Raw genomic sequence first — 27099 nt, forward strand, 5'->3', positions numbered from 1 at the left:
GCCACCAGAACAAAACACTGCAGACAGGGTGGTTTCAACATTGAGATCTATTTTCCCTCCATTGTGGAGGCTGGAAGTCTGAGACCACAGCTGGGTTCTGAAGAGGGCTGTCCTCCTTGCTTCCAGATGACTGCCTTCATTCTGGGGTCATGGACATGAGTTCTGATTTATCTCCCTCTTTTTATGCGTACTAATCCCATCTTTTTTAAAGTTTATTTAGTTGTTTTTGAGAGAAAGAGAGAGCTCACAGTAGGAGCAGAGAGGGAGAGAGAGAGTAAGAGAGTGAGAGAGAGAGTGGGTGAGAGAGCGAGAGAGAGAGAGAGAGAGAGAGAGAGAGAGAGAGAGAGAGAGAGAATCCCAAGCAGGCTCCACACTGACTATACAGAGCCAGATGCAGGGCTTGAACTCACCAGCTGTGAGATCATGACCTGAACAGAAACCAAGAGTTGTATGCTTAATTGACTGAGCCACCCAGATGCTCCAGGGCACGAATCCCATCTTAAGACCTCATCAACTTAATCATCTTGTGAACGCCTTTTGTCCAGATACCGTCTCACCGTGTGGGGGATGTAACGTATCAATCTGGGGCACATATTTCAGTCCACAGCACCCAGTAACACACAGTCTATAGGGCCAGAGCCAAGCTTTGAGCCCAGGCTGTCCACGCTTTGCACCCCTCCACTTGGATGCCTCTCAGTCATTATTATTATTACTGATAACATAGTATTTCTTAGGGGGAGGAATTGAGATGTATCAAGGAACAGGGGCCAGAGAGTTCAAGGCTGAGGGAGCAAACAGTGAGCCTTCCTGGACCTACAGGTAATCAGTGAATCTGGATCAGGAATTACTAAGGGGTTAGCAAGGAAAGATGAGTTAGGTGAGCTTAGGTGAGTCCAAACTCTCAGAGTCTCATGTGTTCTAAAGAGGAGTTTGGATTTTATCCCGAAGCGTGGAGAGCCTCATCAAAAGATTTGTGTGGGTCAAATCCTGGCTCTTTGCACTTCCTTTCAGCAGTGTTTAAGAGGGTGCGAGCAGAGCCAGGGAGACCTGCTGGCTTCAGTCAGGATGGGGCTGTGCACTGCCATGGCCTCAGCATCCTTTATCCTTTTGACTCAGCCTAGTTTTCTGCTTAGATGTGGACGAATGTGCCAGGAACTCAACTCTTTGTGGCCTCAGCTCAGTGTGTACCAACACCCTGGGGGAATACCATTGCTCCTGCCTGCCTGGGTTCTTTTTCATCTTTCTGCTTGTTCATGACTCTGTGGGTTGACTGCATGGTTTGAGGGGGGGGGTGGTGGTGGCAATAGGATTGCTGGGAGGTCCAAAATGACCTCACTTACATGGCTGGTAGTTGGTGCTGGTCTCTGGGTGGGAGCTCAGCTGGGCCCCTTGGTTTCCCTCAGGGGCCCTTCCTCATGGTTGCTTGGGCTTCCTGGGAACATGGCAGCTGGTTTGCAGGAAGGGAAGCTGCAAGAGGAAGAAAGCAGAAACTGTGGGTTCTTGTAAGGCGTGGGCTTGGAAGTGCCAGAATGTTCCTTCTGTTCTGTTCTCCTGGTCACAGTCATGGGGCCAGCCGACAGGCAAATGAAGGGGAAATCGACTCCCCAAATCACTGGGCAAGCAACAAGTACACTCAGGAAATGAAAGAATTGGTGGGGGTCATCTTTGGAGGATCTAACATACTGCAGAGCACATTTTATATTCTTCAACCCCCTGGGGAAATGCACGCTTCTTGTCATTACACATGTTGTATTTCTTTTCACCTTGATGTTCACCAGCTCTGACATTCTTGTAGGCAGAACAATAGTGAGGCAAATTTGAAAGGGACCTTAGAGGTAGATTAATACAGCACTGTGGGTTCTTCGGAATCTCTTCAGAGCCCCTGTTTCGGTCAGATTATCATCTCTCTTATTTGTCTTACCTCCTAAATAGGTTTCACTTTGCAGGAAGTGAAAGCTTTCTTCAGCCAAAATGTTTTGAAAATCATATGCCTAGTCCGGTTCCATTTGCAAAATATAAATTCCATTTATGCTGTTTTTAAGAAGCATTTATTCATTCATTTAAAGTTTATTTATTTTAGAGAAAGAGAGAGAGAGAGAGAGAGCGCGCAAGCATGAGTGGGGGAAGGGCAGAGAGGGAGAGAGGGAATCCCAAGCAGGCTCTGCACTGTCAGCGTAGAGCCCCATGCGGGGCTCTAACTCACAAACTGTGAGATCATGACCTGACCTGAAATCAAGAGTTGGATGCTTACAACTGAGCCAGCCAGACGCCCCACTGTTTGCGTCGTTTCTGACAAGAGTTCACCTACCTGATGCTTAAGTGAGTCTGCAACTAGAAGCCCGCTCCTTGGTCAGAGACGTTTCTGTGATACCAGGAGGAGAATCACTTCCCCATACCTCCCAACCGTGGGTCATTTTCCTGTCTTTCGAGACCTCGAAGTTAGTCTGCATTCATCCCACAAGGACCTCCCATTCCAGCGCTCCATGGTAGCGCCCAGTGCAACAACCATATACCTGTGCAAGCCACTAGTGGATGCTGCCTGTTTACCCCTCCTGTTTTGTGAACTGACATAGGAATATGAGAAGTTTTGCCTTTATCTCCTTCCTGATTATTTTTTTTCCCCAGGACATTCTATTCCATAGATCCTCAGAGATCCCCAGAAGGAGAGGTAATCCCGTGTTGCCACAGTAAGCTGGCCAGGGCTCCTCAATGTTGGCACTATTGACATTCTGGGCCAGATGGCTCTTTGTGGTGGAGGGCTGTCCTGTGCGCTGCAGGATATTTGGCAATATCTTTGGCTTCTACCCACTAGATCATAGTAATACATCCCCCTCCCCCAGCTCAGTCATGACAACCAAAGATGTCTCCAGACATTGCCCAATGTCCCCTGGAGGGGGTCGGGGTGCAAACTGCCCTCAGTTGAGAACCACTAGCTAAATATAATAGCAACTTCTGACTTTCATAACCATCCAATATAGATGCACCTGGCCAGTGGGCAGACTTTCTCCACGTGGTGATATAGGGATCCATTTCCTTACATCCGTTGGTCCTTATATGCCTTGTGGCTTTGGAATCCCTGGTTCAGCCAGTGGTGGGGAAAGAGGGAGAAGGCACACCCACTTTGTAACCACCTCAGCCCAGAAGTGGCAAATGTACTTGCTCACATTCCATAAGTGAAAACTAGTCACATGGCCCCAACCTAGATGCAGAAGGTTCTGGGAAATGTTGTCCCTGGTTGGGTCACCATTTTTTTTTTTTTTTTTTTTTGGTGACAACTCTATGCTTTGTAAGCATAACTTTTGCAGGATTTCTAGCCAGCTCTGCCTCATGCCCATTCTCAACCCTATAGATATTGATGAGTGCCTTTACATCAGCCTTTCCAACGCAACATGCACCAACACCCCTGGGAGCTACTTCTTCACCTGCTCTCCTGGCTTTGCACCAAGCAATGGACAGCTGAACTTCACAGGCCAAGACGTGGAATGCAGAGGTGAGAAGAGGGGTTGCTGGCTCTCCCTGGAAAGAAGTATGTCCTCGTTCTTCTGGGTTGTTTGACACTCTTGAGTCCTTTGCAGATATCGATGAGTGCTCCCAGGACCCATCACCATGTGGCCCCAGTTCTGTCTGCACCAATGCCCCGGGCTCCTACAGCTGTAGCTGCATTGAGGGCTTTCGTCCCAATCCAGAAGGCTCCTTCAACTTCAACTGCAAAAGTAATTATCTCCTTGTGCCTCTCAGCAGTCGAATCTGCATCCTGGTTTGGTTGTAAACCCCTCCATCCACCCAACCTCTGGATCCTCCTTTTACCTTTGCCTCATCCTCAATCCTCTCTTTCTCATTTATTCATTCACTCACAGATTGATTCACTCATTCGATAAATTATTGGGGGGGCATCTATTAATTAGTCAAACAGGCCCCTGCACTAGGTCCTGAGAATTCAATCCTGAATGTGATGATGTATGTAGAGCACACACACATAATCACGTAATAACCACAATCAGTGTGGCAATTGAACAATCATAGTGTACTTTGGAATGAGTAATGAGATATTTAATATGCTGTGGGCAAGTGATATTTAAGCTGAAGCTTGAAGCAAGAGTAGGAATTATCCAGATGATGAGTGGAGACCTGAGTGGTCCAGGTTGTGGCATGTGCAAAGGCCCTGAAGCATTAGGTATACCTAAGGAGGTGGGCAGAGTTCAGGTCCTGCAGGAACTGGTGAGCCACGTGAAGAATTTTGAAGGTTTGGGGGGTTTTCTGTTTGTTTGTTTTCTTTCTTTTCTTTCTTTTTTTTCTTTTTCTTTTTTTGCTGAGAACAATGGGAAACTGAACAGCTTGATTTTTTTATTGAAAAAATATGTTTTAATGTTTATTTTTTTTTTATTTTTTTAACGTTTATTTATTTTTGAGGCAGAGAGAGACAGAGCATGAATGGGGGAGGGACAGAGAGAGACGGAGACACAGAATGGGAAGCAGGCTCCAGGCTCTGAGCCATCAGCCCAGAGGCCGACGTGGGGCTCGAACTCACGGACCGCGAGATCGTGACCTGAGCTGAAGTCAGACGCTTAACCGACTGAGCCACCCAGGCGCCCCTGTTTGTTTTTTTTTGACAGAGAGAGAGCACGCACGTGCATGGGGGAGGGGCAGAGAGAGAGGGAGACACAGAATCTGAAGCAGGCTCCAGGCTCTGAGCTGTCAGCACAGAGCCCGACGCGGGGCTCGAATTCACAGACCGTGAGTTCATGACCCAAGCCGAAGTTGGACACTCAACCAACTGAGCCACCCAGGCGCCCCAACAGCTTAATTTTTTTAATTGTAGATTACTTGATACATTAAAGATAGAGGTAGTTTATATGGAGGCAATGAAGTATAATATGTATAATATTATACAATAATAGTATGTCAACATGAGAGCTAGAATCTCCTCAATTTCGTGTGTTTCATGCATATTCCTTCCCTATTTCATCTTCCCTACTCCTCCCCAGAGAGGACTCCTTGGAACTTTGTAGTCATAATTCCCCTACTTTAAAAAAAAAAATGACCTCCATGTACGTATCCCTAAACAATACTTTGTTTAGTTTTGTTTGCTTTGGAGCTCTATAAAGATAGCATCGTGCTCTGTGTCGTCTTTTCCGACTTGCTCTTTTCACTCAGTATCCTGCTTCTCAGAGTCCGTGGTGTTTCTGCGTGTAGCTGTGGTTTGCTCATTTCCACTGTCATGTAATATGGTGACGAATAGATTTTAGGCAGGGGATAATGAAATCAGACTTGTCTTTTAATCACAGCTTGCTGTGGTTGAGCTCTGACTTGGTAGCTTTCATTTCCTTCCTAGGGATTCCCTTCAAGTGTAAAGAAGATGTGATACCCAACAACGAGTGGGTCCAGCAATGCCAAGTGGGAGAAGCAGTGATGGCTGAATATGTAAGTATTTTTGAGGCTTCCTAGCTCTTGAGGTTCCTAGAAGAGCTTCTAGCCTAGAAGTCACTCAAGTAGGATGTTGTTTTGCAGCTTTCACAAAGGCCAAAATAACAGTGGCCTAAATCGTATAGCAGTTTCCTTCTCTCTCTGTAACAATCTGGGTGTCAGTGTGGAGAGTTGATATGATGGTTCTGCAAGTGCTCTGCCATCAGCAACACCAGCCCTCCCACTTTGTGGTCCAAGATGGCTGCTCCAGCCCCTGCCATCACGTCTGCATTCCAGATGGTGGGCAGGGGGGAAGGTGAGGTGAAACGTATAGTTCTTCTCTTTAAGGGTATAACCCCATATCACTTCTGCTTACGTGTACCTTCAAGGAAAGCTGAGAAGGGAGGGCATTTGTCTATCTAAAACTTGGGAATTCTTTTCCAAATAGAAGAAGGGATGTTGGAGTCTCGTTACCAGTGAAGGTGCTGGTGCTGTGTCTGTGTGATATGGGAGGGGAGATGCACAAACCCTGGGCCAGGCATAAAGGAATTTGGATATCCTGATTCTCTAACGAAGTTGTTCCAGTGGTCAAAGCCTCCATGAGCATCTTCAGGAATTGACGTGACAATTTTCAATATGAGCTTATAAATTAGCTTTCAAATTTCCCTGCACTTTAAAAAAATTTTTTTAATGTTTATTTATTTTTGAGACAGAGAAAGAGAGACACAGAGAGAGAGAGAGAGAGAGAGAGAGCACGAGCAGGGGAGGGGCAGAAAGAGAGGGAGCCACAGAATCCGAAGCAGGCTCCAGGCTCTGAGCTGTCAGCACAGAGCCCGACGTGGGGCTTGAACCCAGAAACCGCAAGATCATGATGACCTGAGCCAAAGTCGACACTTAACCTACTGAGCCACTCAGGTGCCCCAAAATTCCCATGCACTTTGGACCAATGTTATTTTTTGGAAGAATTTAGGTGATTTAGAAATTTAGGTGAAATACACCTAAAAATTGACCATTCTACCCACTTTTAAGTGTACAAGTCAGTGGCATTCAGTATATTCACAATGGTGTGCAGCCACCACTGCTGTCTCTCAGACATTTTTATCCCCTCAAAAGAAACCTGTCCCCAGCAACATTGCTCTCCAGCTGCCCCTGTGCCCAGGTCTTGGTAAACAGTAATCTGCTCTCTGTGTCCATCAGTTTCTGCATTCTGGATATTTCATATAAATGTAATCACAGAATACGTGGGGTTTTGTGTGCGGCTTCCCTCACTGAGCACGATGTTTTCAAGGTTCGTCCACATTGTAGCAGCTGCCAATGCTTCACTCCTTTTTGTGGCCGAATAATACTCCTTTTGGACCACTGGGGTTTACTCACACATTTCCCCCATCTTTGACCCCACAAAGTAGTTTTGCTGTTTCTTTCCATTTGCTCCTTTTATTCACAGAAGAGAAAGGTGCTGTGGTCCCAGTTCTGCTGAAAAGGCAAGTTTCTATTTTCCTGAGAATTCTAAAGCCTGCTTCTAGCAGCTCTTAAACTTGGGAGTTTAAGACCAACCATATGGTGGGCTAGATGGCCAATTTGTACTTTACACACTGAGGAATGGATTGATCAGTGCTCACACATGTTCTTCTTCTGGGGCACAGGGTTCCTTCTGCACACTAATGAATACCACCTTCAGTGTTCTGGACAATGCCTGTGAAAACAAAACCACCGTGGTTTCTCTGAAGGTAACAGCAAAGTCTTCATAATTGTGTTTTGAGCTTCAAACATCTTGGTGGGGGGGACACTTTGGGCACAGAAAGTCCTCTTTAAATGGATTAACATTTAATTTATTACAAAATTAATAAATTCTGTATTTTTACAGAATTTGAAACCTGTTTCAAAATTTACCACACAGTAAATTTCAAAATTTACCATACAGTAAAATTCCCTTCTCTGTCTAGTGAGTTTTTTTATTTTTATTTTACTTGTCGGGGGGAGGGGCAGAGGGAGAGGGAGAGAATCTCCGGCAGGCTCCACACTTAGTGCAGAGCCTGATGCAGGGCTTAATCCCACAACCCTGAGTTGGACACTCAACCAACTGAGCCACCCAGAGACACCCAGTTTTATGAGTCTTATCAGCTGAGTGGATTTGGGTAGCCACCACCACAATCAGAATATAGAACAGTTCCTTTTCCTCCCGAAACATTCTCTTGGGGTTCCCCCGCATTGTTAGATGTTCTCTCCACCACCAACTCCTGTATATCCCTGTCTCTTCTCTGTCATTGGAGTTTTGTCTTTTCAAGAATGTTATATAAACGGAATCACACAGGATGTGGCTTCTCTCACTCAGCATAATGCCTTTGAGATTCATGAAGGTTGTGATCAGTAGTCTCAATTCTTGTTTTTTTCTGCTATAAACATTCATGTACAGTTTGTGTGTGTGTGTGTGTGTGTCCCTGATTTTTTGTTTCTATGGGGTAAATACTTAGAGGTGGGATTACTCAGTCCTTACAATGATAGACTTTAAAAGATTTTCTTAAGATTTTAGTTTTTCTTAAGATTTTATGTTGCTTATGGCTTATGCTTAAGATTTTATGTTGCTTATGGCTTATGACTTATGGCTGTTGTTTTATTTAAAAATTCAGTTGCTTTTGTACAAAAACAAGAATGATACTTTCCTTTGCAATTTGATTGATTTAAAATTAATTTATTGGGTATAATATAGTTGTCCATTAAGTGTGCATTCATTCATAAGGTTTTCAGACTGAATTTCCATAAGCAACAAACCTTCTGACAAACTAGGTTAAATTCTCTCATTTTATACTGTGTTTATGAATATTCTTATCCCCCCCCCACCAAATTTTGAATACCTAATGAGGAATATTTACAGAGCTAAGAAGCAAAGTCATTATGCGCTCGAGGGATTTATAAATCCAATCAGCCAAATGTATAAATATAATAATTCATATTTTTAAATGTTCAAAACCATTTATCAGCAGCCACATTCTCTGAAATTGTTCATATGAAACACATATTCATCTCACATCTAAATGCTTTAGGCAGCGAACTCTCGTGGTTAATCAGTTAGTTTCTCTAACATACGGAACTGCTCCAAACCCCTTCAACACCCCCTTCTCAGAGTATGACAAAGATGGAAAAACTTTGTAAATAAAGCACAGAAGTGGTAACCCTGTGGAGTTTTAGTTTGCCTACTAATTTTTTACTTTCCCAAGGAAATGAAATCACCTTCCCAGCCAACAATAGATTTCACATTTTGAAGGGAGGGTTTAAAAAAATTTTTTTTACATTTATTTATTTATTTTTGAGAGACAGAGCATGAGCAGGGGAGGGGCAGAGAGAGAGGGAGACACAGAATCCAAAGCAGGCTCCAGGCTATGAGCTGTCAGCACAGAGCCGGATGCGGGTCTTGAACTCACGAACCATGAGATCATGACCTGAGCCGAAGTTGGACACTTAAGCTTAACTGACTGAGCCACCCGGGCCCCCCTCAAAGGGAGTTTTAAGATTTCCTCAGCCGTAGAATTGAAGACCACATTTTCCCAGGATGATTCTACCTGATACTTTTCTGTACATCGGTGGGGACGGACCCCAAACTCACCTGGCATATGGTCACGTCCTGTTTCTCCAGAACAAACATCTCAAGTTATACCCTCATCCATGTTTTACTGAAATTCTTTTCATGTTTTTATTGTCCAATTTGGATAAATAGAAATTGTTATTCCTACTCAGATTTCAGTTAATTTCCTTCCCCATATGACCGGAGTCCATTACTTTCTTCCTCGTATTTATTAGGTTGTGGATCCTTTTCATATTTTTTTGTTGTTGGGGTCAAAGTCATTGCATAAGCCAGTTTATTGACAATAATCAATAAAAGGAATTGTATTCACATTAATGTCAATATTATTATTGCTATTTCTTTAACTCTATTCCTCTGACATAATCAATGTTAACATTTGAATGTATAACCATATCCTTTCACTTTGTGAATGTATGTCTAAAACACACACACACACACACACACACACACACAGAAGCCATTTAGTGAGCACTTACTAGAGGGATTCCGCCTCTGCTGCTAGATAACAAAGGTTCAAATCTTGCTTCTCCCACCTCCTATACGTGTTCTGTTTCCCCACACAAAAATGGAAATCATAGTTTCTACTTCATAGATTTCTTTCTAAAATGAAGTTAACATACATAAGGTACTTAATACTTGGCTCACAAGAAAGTCTTACTTTTATCTCTGTGTGCCAGAAATATTACTATCATAAATACAAAAATGTTAATGAAAATACTTGTTTTTTAAGAGAAATGAGATAATATCTATGTTATCCTGTAATTTGCTTAACTTAACAACAGCTCACTGACCTTTTTGCTTGTTTGTGTGTGTGTGTGTGTGTGTGTATGTGTGTGTGTGATCATTGTTTTATTAATAGCTGTGTATTATTCTGTGATTTGATTTAGTCATTTATTTAGCCAATCTGTTGGACATTCAGACTTTCCAACTTCATGTTGTCAGAAACCATACTGAAATAAACATCACTGGACAAGATCCTTGCACAGTTTTTAAGCATTTCTGGAAGGACTAATTCCAGGAAGGGAAACCTCTGGGTCAGAGCTAGGTATAAGCGGGGCTATTCCAGGTGCTGACTTAAAGGCTACACCAATTTGAGAGGGAAAGGAGGAGAAGGGGAGAGAGAGAGAGAGGCAGAGGGAGGGAGGGAGAGAGAGGAAGAAGGAGAGAAGGAGAGAGAGAGGGAGCTGAGAAGGGGAGAGAGAGAAGGAGAGGGGGAGGAGGGGAGAGAGGGGGGGAGAGCAAGAGGGAGAGGGAGAGAAGGAGGGAGAGGGAGACAAGGGGGAGAAGAAGGGAGAGAGGGAGAAGAGCTGCTGTCTCAGGGGCAGGGGAAGAGGAAGAGAGTGCACATGCACAGACACACCTTTCCTTGCAGAGTGCGGCTGAGAGCCTTACCTCTGTGCTCGAACAAACATCCACATGGTCCAACTTCTCCCAAGAGGAGACCTCTGCCCTGGCCACCGTCATACTGGAGAGTGTGAAAAGCAGCACCCTGGCAGCTTTCCTGAAACCCTCAGCCAATGTCACTCAGACTGTTCAGACGGAACACTTGGGTAAGGTGGCAAGGTTACATCTGGGTGCTGCTTTTGAGGGGGGCCATGGGCAATGCTATGCCCCATGGCCTTCCCGTACACTACTTCCCCCAACTGTTTCAAACCTCAGAGCTCACAGAAAAGCAAGTCCCAGGATAGTAACAGCATCTCCCATTTACTGAGTGCCTGGCCTTGAGGTAAGGGTGTGTGTCATTGATTCATTCAACAACTATCTGAGCCCCACAGTAAACAAAGATCTAGTAAATGAAACAGAGATTGTGCCACTGATTACCTGGCTTACATTTTAAAGGGCTCCCTCCAGTTCCATTGCCTATTTTGTTGTCCTGGGGACCCTTGCAATTAGTGCCATGTCACAGGTGAGAGACCTGAGACTCAGAGAGGTTAAGTCATTGGTTGTGTTTGCACAGCTGGTGAGTGGCAGAAGCAAATGCAGCCTCTGAGCCCTTGTCCACTCTGCTGGGTTCGTCCAGCCCCTTCCTACTTCCTCTGGCTTTGGAAAACTTGTCTACATTTAGAGCAGCCAGAGGGTCCGGACTCTGTTGCCTTCCATCACTGTTGGCCTCAACCCCAGCTTTCCCTGAGGCACCCCCTAAGGTGTGAGAGCTCACCCCTGCAGCCCCACCTGGGTTTCTCTCATTTGTTTGCGGCTATCATCCTCCCGTCACTCACTCACCACGGGGCTCGAGGTCTTTCCCATGATGAACTGGCCTTTTTTATTCTTTGCAACTAGGTAGGTATAACTTTGTGGGGCAGAAAACCGAATTTAGGACCCACTTTCTGGGGGACCTCGGGCAAAGTCTCCCTATCTCCTTTTAGAAATTGAAAGCAAGATCATCCAGGGAGAATGTGCTGAAGAGAACATGATCCTTCACTTCAAAGCCAAAGGGAATGAGATGAAAATCCGGTGCTCTACAATCAAGGAATCTAAATCCATAGGTACAGAGCTGCTCCTGAGAACCAGGGAGGGGGGCTGCGGTGTATCCGATTGGCAAACATTTACCAGTCAACTCTTGGGTTCCAAGACCAGTGAGGTAAGGCCCCTGCCCTCAGGGAGCCAGATATTAAATATATAAACACTCCCAATAATGGACGACCAAGACCTTGGCTGGCTGGTACGGCAGCCACCAGCCATGTTTTGTGATTGAGCACGTGAAATGTGGCCAGGCTGTACTTTATGACCTGGTAAAGTACACACCGGAATCCAAAGGCTTGCTACAAAAAAATGGTGGAGAAAATCTCATGCATACTTCTTATATGGATTCTAGGCTGAAATGATGATATTTTGCATGTGTTGCAAAATTAATTATTAAAATTTATTTTACCTGTTTTTGACTTTTGTAAAATCTGGCTACCTGAAAATTTTAAATTACCTGTGTGGTTCATGTTATAATTCTAGCAGACAGCGCTGATCTGTATCAGGGATCGGCAGGCTTGTCCTATAGAGGGTGGATTAGTTAAGTATTTCAGGCATGGAGGGCAAAAGAGTCTCAAAGTACAAAGACGTTCATACACGACGTGTAAATGAATAGACGTAGCTGTGCTACAGTAAGTTTCATTTACACGAAACAGGCAGTGACCAGATTGGCCTATGGGCTGCTGTTTCCCACTCTCTGGTGTGCAGGGCTCAGGGAGCAGGCCTGGGACATCCCTCAAGGCCACCAACATGGAGAGGGGAAGCTTACCAAACAGATGAACGAGACTGACCATCAGTGTGGGAGGGGACTTGTACCTCACTGCTCAGTTTGATTATCCCTTAAAGATATAAATTCATATTTGTTTTTAAAAATTTTAATGTTTATTCATTTTTGAGTGGGGGGGGGGGAGAGAATGAGTGGAGGAGGGGCAGAGAGAGAGAGGAAGACACAGAATCTGAGCTGTCAGCACAGAGCCTGACATGGGACTCGAACCCACGCACAGTGAGACCATGACCTGAGCCAAAGTTGGATGCTTAACCAGCTGTGCCCCTGTATTAATTTTAAATGTAGGCAAATGTTGCCATGCTCAGAGCAGGCCCGTGGAGGTCCGGAGGTGCGTGGGGTATTAGAGTCTGTATATGTGTGTACTTTTTGGGTCATTGATAATCACTACTGAGCAAATTATTCCTTTTCCTTTTTCTTTTTTTGTTTGCACTTAGGGAATATCACAGGGACCATCGGGGTAGCTTTTGTCTCCTTTTCGAGGATGGAGTTGTTTTTAGATGAGAGTTTCTTCCAAGACCCTCAGAACCCCTTGGCCAATTCCCAGAGGAGGCTAAAGATGAATTCTCACGTTGTGCAGGGCATCATGACTGGGGAGAAGCAAGATGGGTTCTCTAACCCAGTCATTTACACGCTGGAGAACATCGAGGTTTGTGAAGTGGTCCCTGTCGAACCCCCATCTACCTACTGAGAACACTTCACCCCACAGTGAGCTTAACTTTCCTTTCTGATAAAGACCCATGAAGACATCAACCTTCTAGCAAGTCAAGCCCGTCCCCCAAATCCACCTCCAGAGGAGTGGGCTCTCGTATATATATATTATATGTATATAGTATATATAAGTAGCATATAGTATATTTAATATATATAGCACATATTAAAAAAATTTTCATGTTTATTTATTTTTGAGACAAAGACAGAGCACGAACAAAGGAGGGGCAGAGAGAGAGGGAGACACAGAATCTGAAGCAGGCTCCAGGCTCCGAGCTGTCAGCACAGAGCCCGACGCGGGGCTCGAACTCACAGACCATGAGATCATGACCTGAGCCTCAATTCCACCAACTGAGCCACCCAGGAGCCCCTACATAGCATATATTATATACAGTACCTATAGTCACCCATTCCTCACTGGGCAAGATTGGGCTCAGATTGAGGAATGTTGATGCAGGAACATTTACAGGGACTTTATTACCTTGGCCATGACCAACTCGGTTGTAGAGGCATCTCTTGTATCCACAACCTTTCTCTCCATCCTCGCATATTGAAATATTACATCGCCCTCCATTCCCTCCCAGACCTACCCGCATCTTCTTGTGGGTCATCTTGAGATGACTCTTCAAGTTGGTCATACTGAATCCGTTTGACCAGAGCCTTTTGTTTTCAGCCAAAGCAGATGTTTGAGAGTCCTATCTGTGTTTCCTGGGACACAGATATGGAGGGTGGCAGGTGGATACCCTCTGGCTGTGAGATCCATGAAGTTTCTGAGATGTATACTACGTGCAGCTGTTATCACATGATGAACCTGGCCGTCATCATGGCTTCTGGGGAGCTCACGGTCAGTACCGATTCTCTTTGTTCTGGCTCTCCAAATCCAAGGGGAAAATATTGAACGAACACCCGTTGCGTGTCTCCCATGGCCTTGGGTGTTGTGGGACGGCGTCATGGGGGACAGGCAGGGTGTGCAATGCCTCTGCCCTTGGAGAATTCATAGTTTGGCTGGGAAGCCGTGACATTCACATATGAAAGGAGAAATGACCCTGAACAGGTTAATAATGACAGATCCCATTTACAGAGCCTATCCTGTGTTGGACCCTTTATTTTCAGTTAAATGTTTTCAGGCCATTTTACAGGATGGAGGCTGAGGTTCCTTAGCCCACTTACTCAGAAATCTAAGTGGCTGGGGATGAGACCTGAACCCAGGACGGTCTCCTTCCACAAAACCAAGTAAATGGTGTGAGAAGTTGTGCTATAGGAATCCAGAAGTGTGTCCATCAGAGCTGGTAATAGGTCAGGGTGGGGACGGATGAAGTGAGCCTTGGTGAGTGGGCAGACGCAGTGGAGGGGGAGGACACAGAGGGCATTTGTATGCTCCCTGTATAGCTGTGAGCACTTGAAGTATTTTCATTTAGTATCGCTTAGCGTATTCATTGGTATCCTCTCTTAACAGATGAGGGAGCTGAGGCACAGAGCAGCCACGTGTCTTTCCCAAGCTCGAACAGCTAGCAGCTGCCAAAAGTACAGTCCGTTCTCTTAACCACCACAAAACAAAGTAACAAAGTAACAAAGTCATAGGGACTAGCTCGGGAGATGGTGTGCTTTGGCACATCTTTAACACAGAAGGAACTCAACATTTTTAAATGAGTCATGTGTAATGGCACAGGGGAAGGACCCGGCTTGCCCTGTCTACTCGCAGAAATTGGGGCATCTCAGAACGCCTGTATGGCAGGCCTGGTTCAGTGCAGGAAATGGTAATCACTCTAGGTATTTCAAATAGGGAACCGGATGCCCACAAAATCACAGGGAGGGTTGGAGGCGTTGAAGTCAGGGGTTGCCACTTGGGGCTTAGCTTCAAGATCAGCCCTCTGCAGCTGTAATCCAGAGGTCAGAAATTGCTGCTGTCGGATCACCCCACCTCCACCCAATCGAAGAAGGGACAACTAGAACATGGAGTCCAGCCATAGCTTGCTCCTGTCTAGAAGGCTGGTGTCTGCCTCCATTCTGCCTTCCAAAATTTTCATGCATACATCTCATTGGAAAACCTAAAGAACATCCAGGACCCTACCCCCAGGACATTATGGGAAATGTAGTTTATAGACATCCTGCCCTAATGTGACAGGGGGTGGGGCACAGGACAGGAGTGGGAATGGGTGTTGATGGATGCCAAAGGATGACGATGGACAATATCTCGGTCACTCTGAGTGTCAGAAGGAGAAAAGGTCCCCGAGCCCTTTCTGCCCTGGTCAGGAGTCTGGATAATTCTTTTTTTCTGCCTGGAGGGATGTCGACCCTTCTGTGAATGATGTATCTGCTTCCTGACAGATGGAGTTACCCTTGCACATCATTAGCCACGTGGGTTTGATCATCTCCCTGGTGTGTCTCATCTTGGCCATCGCCACCTTCCTGCTGTGTCGTGCCATTCACAACCACAACACCTACCTCCACCTGCACCTCTGCGTGTGCCTCTTCTTGGCCAAGACTCTGTTCCTCACCGGTGTAGACAAGACTGACAACCAGGTCTCACATCCCTCAGGCTGTGTCCTCGCCCAGCCCCACCATCTCCATATCTGCCCCTGCTCATCCTACCCAATAATCTCTATGCTAGGTCCCACCTCAGGACCTTTGCACGTGCTAGACCCTCTTTTGATAACACTTGTTCCCCAATTCTTTACCTGGTTTACTCATTCTTGTGATAGGTGTCAGTTTAAAATCATTTCCCTGGTCATGTTATATATTGGGGTGGTCTCTCCTATTATTCTTTAAACTGGTTATTACCTTGGATGATTCTTACTCCTAGGGGACACTCAGCAATATCTAGAGACATTATCGGTGGTTATCCCTGGGAGAGGGTGCTACTGACATCCAGTGGAGACTAGGGATGCTTCCAAACACCCTACAGTCCACAGAACAGCCCCCATGAAAGAAAATAATCTGGCAATAGTGTTACAAATGTCAACAATACCACAGCTGAGAAACTCTGTCCCTTATCAGTCTATTTTGCTCTCTTTCCCAGCTTTTATTTGAAACCATATTGATTATTTGTTGATTTACTTGCTGTATATTCCTCCCCCCCTCAACACACGCACAGTAGACTGTGAACCCCATGACAGCAAGACCTTTGGCCAATTTACTCCCTATAGCTATACCAGAAACATAGTAGGTTCTTAGGGTTTTTCCAGAAGGAGCACTATCGACATTTTGGCTGGGGTGATCACTCTTTGTGCAGTTTACTGTCACATGTTTAGCGTCCCAGACCCCTTGAGAACTCAATGCTAGTACCACACGTCCCTCCCATCACTTGACCCGGAGCGAGCAAACTTCTTCTGTTTTAAAGAAGCAGGCATAAATATTTTTCGCTTTGCAGATCCTAGGGTCTCTGTCACAGCCACTCAACTTTGCTGTTTTAGCATGAAAACTGCCATAGAAAATACAGAAATGGATGTGGCTTTGTGCCAGTGAAACATTATTTACAAAACCGGCAGCCAGCCTGATGGCTATAGTGTGCTGACCCCCACACTGAATATCTTCAAACATCCTCTGAAGTAGGGCGATCAGCTATCTGTTCTCAAAACTCTCCCGGTTTTAACACTGAAAAGTCCCATGTCCTGGGAGACACCAGTCCCGGGCAAACCCTACCAAAGGGATGAATGGCCACCCTACCAAAGGGATGAATGAGTAGGCTGTACTTGGGAATTCCAATCAAAGTAGCACCCCCGCCCTGTCACCTGAACCTGCTCCTTGGAGGGGGCGGGGGTCCTGAGTGGGTGTGCCTCTCTTCTCCAGACAGGCTGTGCCATCATTGCAGGCTTCCTGCACTACCTTTTCCTCGCCTGCTTCTTCTGGATGCTGGTGGAGGCTGTGATGCTCTTTCTTATGGTCAGGAACCTGAAGGTGATGAATTACTTCAGCTCTCGCAACATCAAGATGTGGTACCTCTGTGCCTTTGGCTACGGGCTCCCAGGGCTGGTGGTGGCTGTCTCAGCCGGTGTGCAACCACAGGGTTATGGGATGCGTAATCGGTAAGTCATATCCTTCTCTCTCCCTGAAGACCCTGCTGTCATGGTTCACGATGACGATTACACGAACAACAAGAAAAGCAGTAACATGACTGGTTATTGTGTCTACCATTTATTGAGCTCTTTATGCTTTGTGGGTCTCAGGGCTGCCGTGTCCAGTAGCACAACTTGCACACTGCACAAATCCAGGAGCCACTGTTTGCACTATAGAACAGGTGAACGGTGGTGGTGTAAACAATGAAACTCGGTTGTACAGTTTAAAAATCATGGATTCTGGAGCCAACCTGCTTGGGTTTGAGTCCTGGTTCCACCACCTTCTAGCTGGGCTACCTTGGGCGAGTTACTTAACCTCTGTAGGCTTCCATTTCCTCATCCATACAATAGAAGCTAACAGCAACGCCTACATCATAGTGTTGTGAGGGTTAAATGAGTTATTACCTGCAAAACATTTAGAACGGTGTTTGTCACAGGGCTGCATGCGAGATGATTTTGGGTAGTATGCTGGTAAGTATAATACAAAAAATATTTTTGTATTTATCTTATGGGACATCAGGGGAAAAAAATGCCAGCATACCAGCCAAACTCATGATATAGACATGAGCCCATTTGTAAGTTTTAAAAAAATGAACCAACTTTTAAAATCAGGTAAATGAGGGGCGCCTGGGTGGCTCAGTCGGTTAGGCGTCCGACTTCGGCTCAGGTCATGATCTCACGGTCCGTGAGTTTGAGCCCCGTGTCGGGCTCTGTGCTGACAGCTCAGAGCCTGGAGCCTGTTTCGGATCCTGTGTCTCCCTCTCTCTCTGACCCTCCCCCATTCATGCTCTGTCTCTCTCTATCTCAAAAATAAATAAACGTTAAAAAAAATTTTTTTAAATAAATACAATAAAATCAGGTAAATGACACGATAAGCGGTATGTGGCTAGGGCAGAGACTAAGTGACTGCGTCATATGACAGACCCTTGAGATAGCGGTGCTGTTCTAATTTACAGATGAGGAAAGTGAAGCTTTCTTGCCATTACACTGATAAAGGGCAGCGTGAGGACACAAATCTAGGTCTTTGCAATCCCAGGGCCCGCACTCATCACCCTGTGTTATAGGCATCGCTCAATTGTGGTTAGGGGACTAAATATTCAGGTTTCCTCCCTGCCTACTACTGATGGTTTATAGGTGAGGCCATGAGATAAGGGGTGAGGGAAAGGAATTCATAGTAAGTGAGCACTCATCAAATCTAAATCCTGTAAGCTTTACAAACAGGTATTATCTCTGGTACTTCTCAACAGAAATCCTATGTGCGAGGACTAAGAGTCTCCATTGCATACGGTGTAAATAATGTCCCCCAGATTTGTGCAGTGTGCAACCTGTGCTGTTGCACATGGCGGTACATAAAGTAACAGCTTAATAAATGGTAGCTTCAGAGGAAATAGAGGCTCAGCGCATTTGCCCAGGGTCACACAGCTAATAAATGTCCAAGCTGAGTTCGGATCTGACTGCCTTGTCAGGGGATGGTGGTGACAGTGCAAGGCCACCATGATGAAGTGCCTGATGTTGATGTGGGTAACATAAGCCTTGACACAGGCCAGAGAAGGATGATGGTATATGGGTGGGAAGGTTCATGGAAGGCTTCCTAGAGGATGTGGAATTTGAATGAGCCTTAAGCTCTATTGAAACGTACATAGGCAAAGAGGAAAGGTCGTGGCAACATAGGTGAGGGCAATAGCTTGCCCAAGGGAGGGCTTAAGGTGTGTTTGGAGAGCAGATGGATAGGACTGAAAGATGGGGGGGAGAGGGGGAGGGGCATGGAATTTGGAGAATACCTTCCAGGTGGTGGGAACCACAGAACGTTTTGAAAGACAGGAGTAGTATTGAGAAGGATTTGAGATGACCTTAGGAAGAAGCACCGGGGAGTGGGGCGAGAGAAGGAGCAAACATGGGGTGCATTCTGAGCAGGTGCAGCTGTGGGTAACAGGCTCCATCCCAGCGGGTATCCCTGGGAAACTGTGTAGGGCGTGTGCCTCCAAAATCCCACCCAGGGGGCATATTTATACATCTCTGTCGCAGCAGCCATTGGTCGAGGGCTGCTCCCAGGAGAACTAATTCTCCAGGGTTTTCAGTCTGATGCTTCCAGGAGGAGTTGCAGAAGCTTATAAGGGAATTGGCTGTTATTTACTGAAGCTGTTGTTCCTGAAACAGCAGAGACGGCTTCTTCTGTGCAATCTCCACCTTTTTTATTGCTACGACTTGGAGACTCACATTCCGGGGAGAGAACATCTGGTTGGCCAACCTTGATTATTTTCCTTCTCTTGTGGGGGCAAGGCACACTTCCGCTGAAGGAATATTGGGGTGCGGTTCCTGAACACGGGTGGAATGGTTGTCAGATGGTAAAAACAGCAAAAATCTACCAGAGGCCTGAAGGAAAGAGGCAATGCCTTCTCTCCCTCCTAGTCCTTCCTCCCTTCATTTAAGAAATAATTATGGAATGCCTCATCCATGCCAGGCTTTGCACTGAGTGCTGGGTATTTGGAGACAAACAAAAGCTCGAGGTCCAGATTCTCATACAGCTCATAGTCTGGAAAGGCGGAGAAGGACAATTTTCAAGGAAACAAACCACCATGATTTATGATACCGAGAGATGCTATAAAAAAAGAAAAGCATTATGCTCTGCTAGAAAAAGACGAGGGGTAGGGAGGGTCCCAAGCGGCTTTTCAGAGGAGATGACATTAGAGCTGAGATTTGAATGACCAGGTGGGCCAGTAAAGAGGTCTGAACAGAAGGGAAGAGGTTGCAAAGGTTACGGGCTGAGGGCGAGCTCTACTCTGGACACCGTGTGAACACTTCAGGAACGTTTGCCCAGGAAGAAGGTCTGACAGCAGATGTGGGCCAAAGAAAACTGAACTGTCACCCGCCCCGTCATGAGAGCATCTCAGGGTCGGCTGCCTATAATATCCTCCATTAGTGGATTTGTTGGGGCCTGAGTAACTGTAGGGTCAAGAACTAAACAGGCACCAACTCCTGTTTCTCTTGGTAGCTGTTGGCTGAACACAGAGACAGGGTTCGTCTGGAGCTTCCTGGGACCAGTCTGCACCATCATCCTGGTAAGCAAATTGCTTGGTGCAGGGTGTTCGGGAGCAGAAACAAGGAAACCCAAGGAACCAAGAAGTGCCAGTGAATGTTGCCTATAGCTGAGGCCAAACATTCTCCCTTCTGATCCCTGGTTCTTGAGATTTCCAAATTAGAGTGCAATTTCTTTGACTTGTGATTTTTTTTTTCTTTCCTCTGCCAACATGCAAATTTCCTGGAGGGGAACACAATCTTATCTGTCTTTTGTGTTTCAGTAAGAATGGGTCTGTTGATGTCTTCTGGGGATAGATGTTGAGTGAGAGAAAAGGAAGGAATGGAGAGAAATTGGTGGGGGGGGGGGGTGAGAAGAAAACAGTGGGATGGAAGAAAGGGAAGCCTAGAGATTTTTTTCAGCTTTTTTCAGCTTTATTGAGGTATAACTGACAAATAAAAATTGTGTATCACAAACACAGTATCCACAGTATCAAAACCGGGTGGCTTAGAACAACAGAATTTGGCATCCTCCAGGAAGACTTCCGTGAACTTTCCCACTCCAGTTTTGGAGGCTGGAAGTGTAACATCGATGGGTTGGCAGGGCTATGTCCCCTCTGGAAGCCCAGGAGAAGGATCTGTTCCAGTCTTATTTTCTTTATTTTTTATTTTGTGTGAGACAGGGGGCAGGGGGAGAGGCGAAGGGCGGGGGGTGGAGAGAGACAGAGGGAGAGAGAATCCCAAGCAGGCTCCACACTCAACATAGAGCCTGATGTGGGGCTCAATCCCACGACCCTGGGATCACGACCTCAGCCTAAATCAAGAGTCAGTAGCTCAACCAACTGAGCCACCCAGGTGCCCCTCCATTCCAGTCTTCTAACCAAGAGACTGGTAGACTCAGGAGTCCCTTGGCTTATAGATGTTTGGCTTTCTCTGTGCATGTCTGCCTCTGTGTCCAAATCTGCCTGTTTTATAAGGTTATGTGGGATTAGGGTCTGCTCTAATGAGCTTATTTTAATTTGATCACCTCTGGTAAAGACCCTATCTCCAAATAAGATCACATTCTGCTTTTTCCTTTGGGTCCTATGTTGGAAATGAGGGCAGAAGTTAGGGAGGCTGTGAGCCAACAATCAACAGCTGGCTGTTTAGGGTTGATTGCCGTAGGGCTTATTACTTGGCTTCCTGGAGTGATAGCCGCACACTATGGGTTTTTGGCGGGTGGTCTGGCCATTGCCCATTTGTACACACCCAACATCTCAGTCCTTTCTGCTTGACTCTGTAGATCAATTCCATCCTCCTGACTTGCACATTGTGTATCCTGAGGCAGAAGCTTTCCAGTGTCAATGCTGAGGTCTCCACGCTCAAAGACACCAGGTACAGTCCTTCCTTCCCCTCCTCTCTCTCAGTCTCCTTCATTCTTCCCACAAACATTCCCTGAGTACCTTTTGTGTGCTTAGTCCTGTGCCCAGGACAGAACAGCACAGTTTCTAGATCTGGGGTCTCAGACACCAGGTCTGCCATTTACAAGCTGTGTGGCCTTAGGCAAGTTACACAACCTCTCTGAAACTGTTTCCTTATCTGTATACTGGGGATATTAACATTGCCCACTTACTGTGGCTTATGAAGCATTAATTAATACAGTTACTAGGAAGGGTGAGTATTTCATATATTGTAACCATTAATACATTTTCTAATTCATTTACTGCACATAACTATATGTGTATATTTACAAAAATAGAAGCATACTATCTACTCAATTTTTAGGGCCATTTTTTCTCTTAATGTCATGAATATTTTTTCTATTTAAAAATTCTTTGGGGCGCCTGGGTGGCTCAGTCGGTTGAGCATCCGACTTCAGCTCAGGTCACGATCTCGCAGTCTGTGAGTTCGAGCCCCACGTCGGGCTCTGGGCTGATGGCTCAGAGCCTGGAGCCTGCTTCCGATTCTGTGTCTCCCTCTCTCTCTGCCCCTCCCCCGTTCATGCTTTGTCTCTCTCTGTCTCAAAAATAAATAAACGTTAAAAAAAATTAAAAAAAAAATTCTTTGACAACATCTTTCTCATTTTTTGTAAAGCATTTCAATGTAATAATGCAGCACAACTTATTTAAATCATGCCTTATTCATGGACATTCAAGTTGTTACTGTTTTTTTTTTTAGGGGGGAAGGGGAGGGCTATTATAAGCAGTGTGGTCTCAAATACCCTTGTAGATAGATCTTTTTCCACATCTGTGGTTATTTGATCATAACAGTAGGCGTGAAATTGCCTGAGTTAAAGGACAGGTTGGATTGTGCTTGCTTACCTACAGCTTAGCCAACACTGGGGTTTATCATTTTTGTTGTGATGTTTTGCTGATATAATAGTGAAATATACTATCCTATTATTTTAGTTTTGTCTATATTACAGATGTGGGACATTTTCATATTCTTATAGACTATTTGTGTTTTTAACTTCATCACTCAACTAATCTTCACTTTAAGAACCTACCAAAGTCAGGAGCATCTGGGTGGCTCAGTCAGTTAAGTGTCTGACTTCGTCTCAGGTCATGATCTCATGATCTTCGTCTCAGGGTTCAGGAGTTTGAGCCCCACATTTGGCTCTCTGCTCTCAGTGCAGAGCCTGCTTTGGATCCTGTCTCCCCCTCTCTCTGCCCCTCCCCAGCTTGTATGCACTCTCTCTCTGTGTCAGAAATAAATAAACATTAAAAAAAAAGAACTTACCAAAGTCAGACATTGTCTAGGTTTTACTGTCAGGAACCATATGATGTCCTTTGCTTGTTTTCCTATCGGTGTCCAGTCCCTCATCCATCTTAAAATTTGAATATTTAAATATTTTTAAATTTTAAATTTTAAATATTTAAAAGTTGATACAGAAAGTTGAAAACAAAATTAATACATGCGATGGTAAGAAAAATTAATCAGTACAAAAGAGAATACATGGGAAATAATTCTCTCTTCCCAGATCTCTCCCACCCTAAGCAGCCATTATCACTTGAATTGAGCTTCCTTCTAGAATATTCTATGCTTACACATCCACATTCTGATTACATAAATGATAGGATAGTATACATATCATTCTGAACTTTTTTTTCCCCTACATAATAGGTAGCTGATTTCATCTCAATACTTGTGGTTAAAAACTAACAAAAATGGTTTTTTTGCCAGACACTGCTGTAAGCATCCTTAGAGACTTACCATCTCATTTAATCTGTAGAACAATTAATACCACCCTGTAGGTATTGTATTATTATCTCTATACCAACTTGAAGAAACTGAGGCACAAATCCACAGGTGTTCAGAGCCTGTACCCTTACCCCCTATAGTATATGGTCACTCTCATCTCATTTAAAAAAATGATTCTATAATTTGCTTTTAGTCTCTATAGATTTGCCTAGTCTGGATATTTCCTACAAATGGAAGCATATACTCTGTGTCCTTCTACGTCTGACTTCTTTCACTGAGCATAATGTCTTCAAGTTTCGTCCACATTGTAGCAGGTTATCAGCCGTCATTCCTTCTTATGGCTAATATTGTACTGTATGGACGGACCATGTTTTGCTTTATCCATTCATCATCAGATGAACCTTTGGGTTGCTTTAGTTGGGGGAAGAGTGGGGTGGGGAACGAATGCTTCATAGGTGTAGGTTTCTTTTCGGGGCAATAAAACTGTCTTAGAACTGGGAGGTGATGATGTTTGTACAGCACTGTGAATGTGCCGAATGCCACTGAATCGCACACTTTAAATGGTTAAAATAGTGCATTTTATGTTATGTGAGTTTTTCTCCAAGAAAAATGTCATCGTATTTCATACTTATGGCGTCACCATTCCCCAGTTATTGGACCTGCGGGTCCTCCAAGCATTTGATCGCTCTAAACAATATTGCATTATATATACATCCACACATCTTTGTGCATTGTGTATCTGTAGGCCAGCTGCCTTTTAAATACCAATAGGATTCGATTTCCCTGCCTCTGGGCTTGCAGACTCTACCCCACGTTTGTTCCCACCCAGGTGGCGGGTGATATGGTGGCAGCCTGGTCCATGAGGACAACAGCCACTTCCAGGAACCTTATCCTCTGCAAATCTCTCCCCCCAGGTTACTGACGTTCAAGGCGTTTGCCCAGCTCTTCATCCTGGGGTGCTCCTGGGTGTTGGGCATTTTCCAGATTGGATCCATGGCCAGTATCATGGCCTACCTGTTCACCATCATCAACAGCCTGCAGGGGACCTTTATCTTCATCATTCACTGTCTGCTCAACCGCCAGGTACAGCACTGCCCTTCCTGACCCCGTCCTTCTGGGGAACACACCTGTGTCAGCCACGTGCCTGCATCTAGGAATCACTCATCTCCTTGTGACCTGTCTCTTCCTCCAGGTGCGGGAAGAATACAGGAAGTGCATTACCAGGAAGACCAAACGTAGCCCTGAGTCCCAGACCTCAGGGATGTTACTGTCCTCTGTCCCCTCCACCTCTAAATCGGTGAGAGACAGTGTGCTCTATGCAGCTTCCATTCAAATGGAATTGCCACTTCTTAGCAGTACCAGTGCTGTGCACGGAGAACCTGCTGTGAGCTGTGTGTCCACGTATATTTGCACATTCGACAAAGCGTGGGGTTCAAGAGTTGGGGTCCAGGAGCCAGGCAGCCTGGGCTTAAATCCCAGCTTTGCCCCATGGTAGCTGTGTGAACTAAAGAAGATAAAATGACTTATATAGATATAAGATGAGAATACATTAAGGATTTTATTCTACTCATTAATCAGTGAGGAAGTGAGGCAGATGTTAAACTGGCTCAAAAGAAAATTCACAGAACATACATACATATGATGTAATGTATATTATGTATTATGTAAGAGGTATCATATATATCTTATATATTGCATACATTATAGATAGTATACATTATATATATTTACGTAATACATATACGTATATATAATGTAATATATATATATATATATATATATATGTATTACATAAAACAGACATAGGTCTGTTCCTTGCATTCTTTTTTGAATCAGTTATAACATCTTGTTGATAATTTTATAGGGGCGCCTGGGTGGCTCAGTCGGTTAAGCGGCCGACTTCGGCTCAGGTCATGATCTCGGTCCGTGAGTTCGAGCCCCGCGTCAGGCTCTGTGCTGCCAGCCTGGAGCCTGCTTCAGATTCTGTGTCTCCCTCTCTCTGACCCTCTCCTGTTCATGCTCTGTCTCTCCCTGTCTCAAAAATAAAGTGTTAAAAAAAAATTAAAAAATAAAAAAAAATTAAAAATAAAAAAATTTTTAAAAAAGATAATTTTATATATAACACAAATATAAATAGGATTATACATATAATTATAAAGTTATATATTATATAATTATACAGTGATATACAATATATAAAATTTCTTATTATATAGTATGAAAGCAAATTATTTAAATGTATGGATTACATGACTTACACTACACATATTTAATTTCAGAAACATTGAAATGAATGTGCAAATGGAAGCAAGACTGATTTTTACACATAATTCCACGATTTTGCATTGCTATCATTGATTTAAAATCTACAGAGTTGTAAAATTACACTTTACACAATAGCTCTCCTATCCCCCATTACAATTTTTTACTTTTTTCACTGATTTATTCCAAGAACAAGTAACTAAGATTCAGTGGCTTAATTAAATAGGAAAAAAACTCTTTTTTTTTTTTTTTTTTGCAAGAATAGAAGCCCAGAGTTAGGTGTTGCTGATATTGGTTATGTTGCTCAGGGGTGTTGGAAAGGATCTAGGTTTTCTCTACTTTTGCATTCCACTATGAGCTTGTTGACTTTTCATCAAAGGATTTTCATTGTTGTAAGATGGTTTCCATAGCTCCGGACATCACAACCACATTGAAGGCAAGAAGAGGGGTAGGGAGAAGCCACAAACTCTCCTTCCACAGGAAATAAAATCTTTCCCAGAAACCCCTCATTGGGCTTCCCTTCTACTAATTGGTCAGAACTGTATCACCTGACCATACATAGTTTTAAAGAAATTTGACAAAGCAAGTATTTGGCTTTCTTCTAGAGTGGAAGCTATTCATGGTGAAGAGGTTGAGAATAGCTTTAGAGTTTGCCATCAGTGCCTGCCACGCTAGAGACTGCCCTGTTAAAGTTTTAATGTTTATCTTTCTAGTGTTTGTTTCCATATTTCTCTCTCTGTATTTATAAGACCCAAGTATTTCTAAAACCCTTAGACTCACATTGTACTCGTCCTGCTGCTGATTCTAATTCTGATCTCTCTCTCACAGGGCTAAAGATCTTTCTTACTGCCAGTATGCTATGAAGCAACATTTGAGGAAAGCAGATACCTACCGGAGCCTTCTCTGAAATCTCTTCCCAGCTTAATGTGCAGATGTGGGATCCTGCCAGCCCCAGAACTCTCTGGGAAGCAAGAATTTCTGTTTCAGATTATCAGTTCTGCTCTTTGAGTTCCCAGAGTTTTGTGGAAGCAACAGATCCCAGTGCAACGGCATGACCAAGATTACCTGGCTACCATTTTGGTTTCTTCTAAATTCATTGTTGTATGGCTCCAAGTGTACTTCTCCTGCACCTATCATGTGCCTGACACAGAGCAGCCCTCAATAAATTATTTCTCATATGACTGACTGACTTAGCCTTTGACAAAGATTCCTGCTGCTTTTAAAGAAACAGTGTCACAGTAATGGTGGCCCAGGGTATGAATAAAACACTTAGACCTATAGACTACTTTTGCACAAACGCTTCCAAGAGCTCTATTGGTGAGTAGGAGCTCTGGATGGGGCAGGACCCCAGTGTTTCATGGAGGGCTGCAGTGCTTGATGGCAACACCCTTTGGAAAGTGTTTTGGTTTCCTGGAACCTTTCAGGGAACCAACATCTCTCTTCCTTCCAGGAACTTCCTTGGAACTCGTCTAGGATTCACACTGCTCACAAAGTTATTACCATCCCACCTTGGCCTCCATCCTCCGTAAAGTCCTGATTGCCAGAGGGAGAAGAGGGAGATGAAAGTTTTAAATGTAGGTGTCCTCTGTGCTCGCTTTGGCTGCACATATACTAAAATTGGACCAATGAAATGTAGAGTCCCCCCT

At 44.6% G+C, this 27099-nt stretch overlaps 1 protein-coding gene across 3 annotated transcripts in view; it reads left to right on the top strand.

Moving 5' to 3' along the window:
• LOC109253957 (adhesion G protein-coupled receptor E1) overlaps positions 1–26642 on the top strand; it is an 87393-nt gene extending 60751 nt beyond the window's left edge. For all 3 annotated transcript variants that reach the window (XM_053897429.1, XM_053897430.1, XM_053897431.1), the window contains 15 exons: positions 3350–3490; positions 3576–3713; positions 5333–5421; positions 7047–7130; positions 10356–10533; positions 11350–11469; positions 12668–12879; positions 13615–13785; positions 15270–15464; positions 16731–16966; positions 19989–20055; positions 21294–21385; positions 24106–24274; positions 24384–24488; positions 26282–26642. In XM_053897429.1, coding sequence (XP_053753404.1) covers positions 3350–3490; positions 3576–3713; positions 5333–5421; positions 7047–7130; positions 10356–10533; positions 11350–11469; positions 12668–12879; positions 13615–13785; positions 15270–15464; positions 16731–16966; positions 19989–20055; positions 21294–21385; positions 24106–24274; positions 24384–24488; positions 26282–26287 — 2003 coding nt within the window. In that variant the 3' untranslated portion in view covers positions 26288–26642. The remainder of the gene's footprint in view (positions 1–3349; positions 3491–3575; positions 3714–5332; positions 5422–7046; positions 7131–10355; positions 10534–11349; positions 11470–12667; positions 12880–13614; positions 13786–15269; positions 15465–16730; positions 16967–19988; positions 20056–21293; positions 21386–24105; positions 24275–24383; positions 24489–26281) is intronic.
• Positions 26643–27099: the final 457 nt, after the last annotated feature.

The sequence above is a fragment of the Panthera pardus genome, unplaced genomic scaffold, assembly GCF_024362965.1.
Source record: "Panthera pardus isolate Hobbes unplaced genomic scaffold, ASM2436296v1 HiC_scaffold_8, whole genome shotgun sequence".
Taxonomy (NCBI): Eukaryota; Metazoa; Chordata; class Mammalia; order Carnivora; family Felidae; genus Panthera; species Panthera pardus.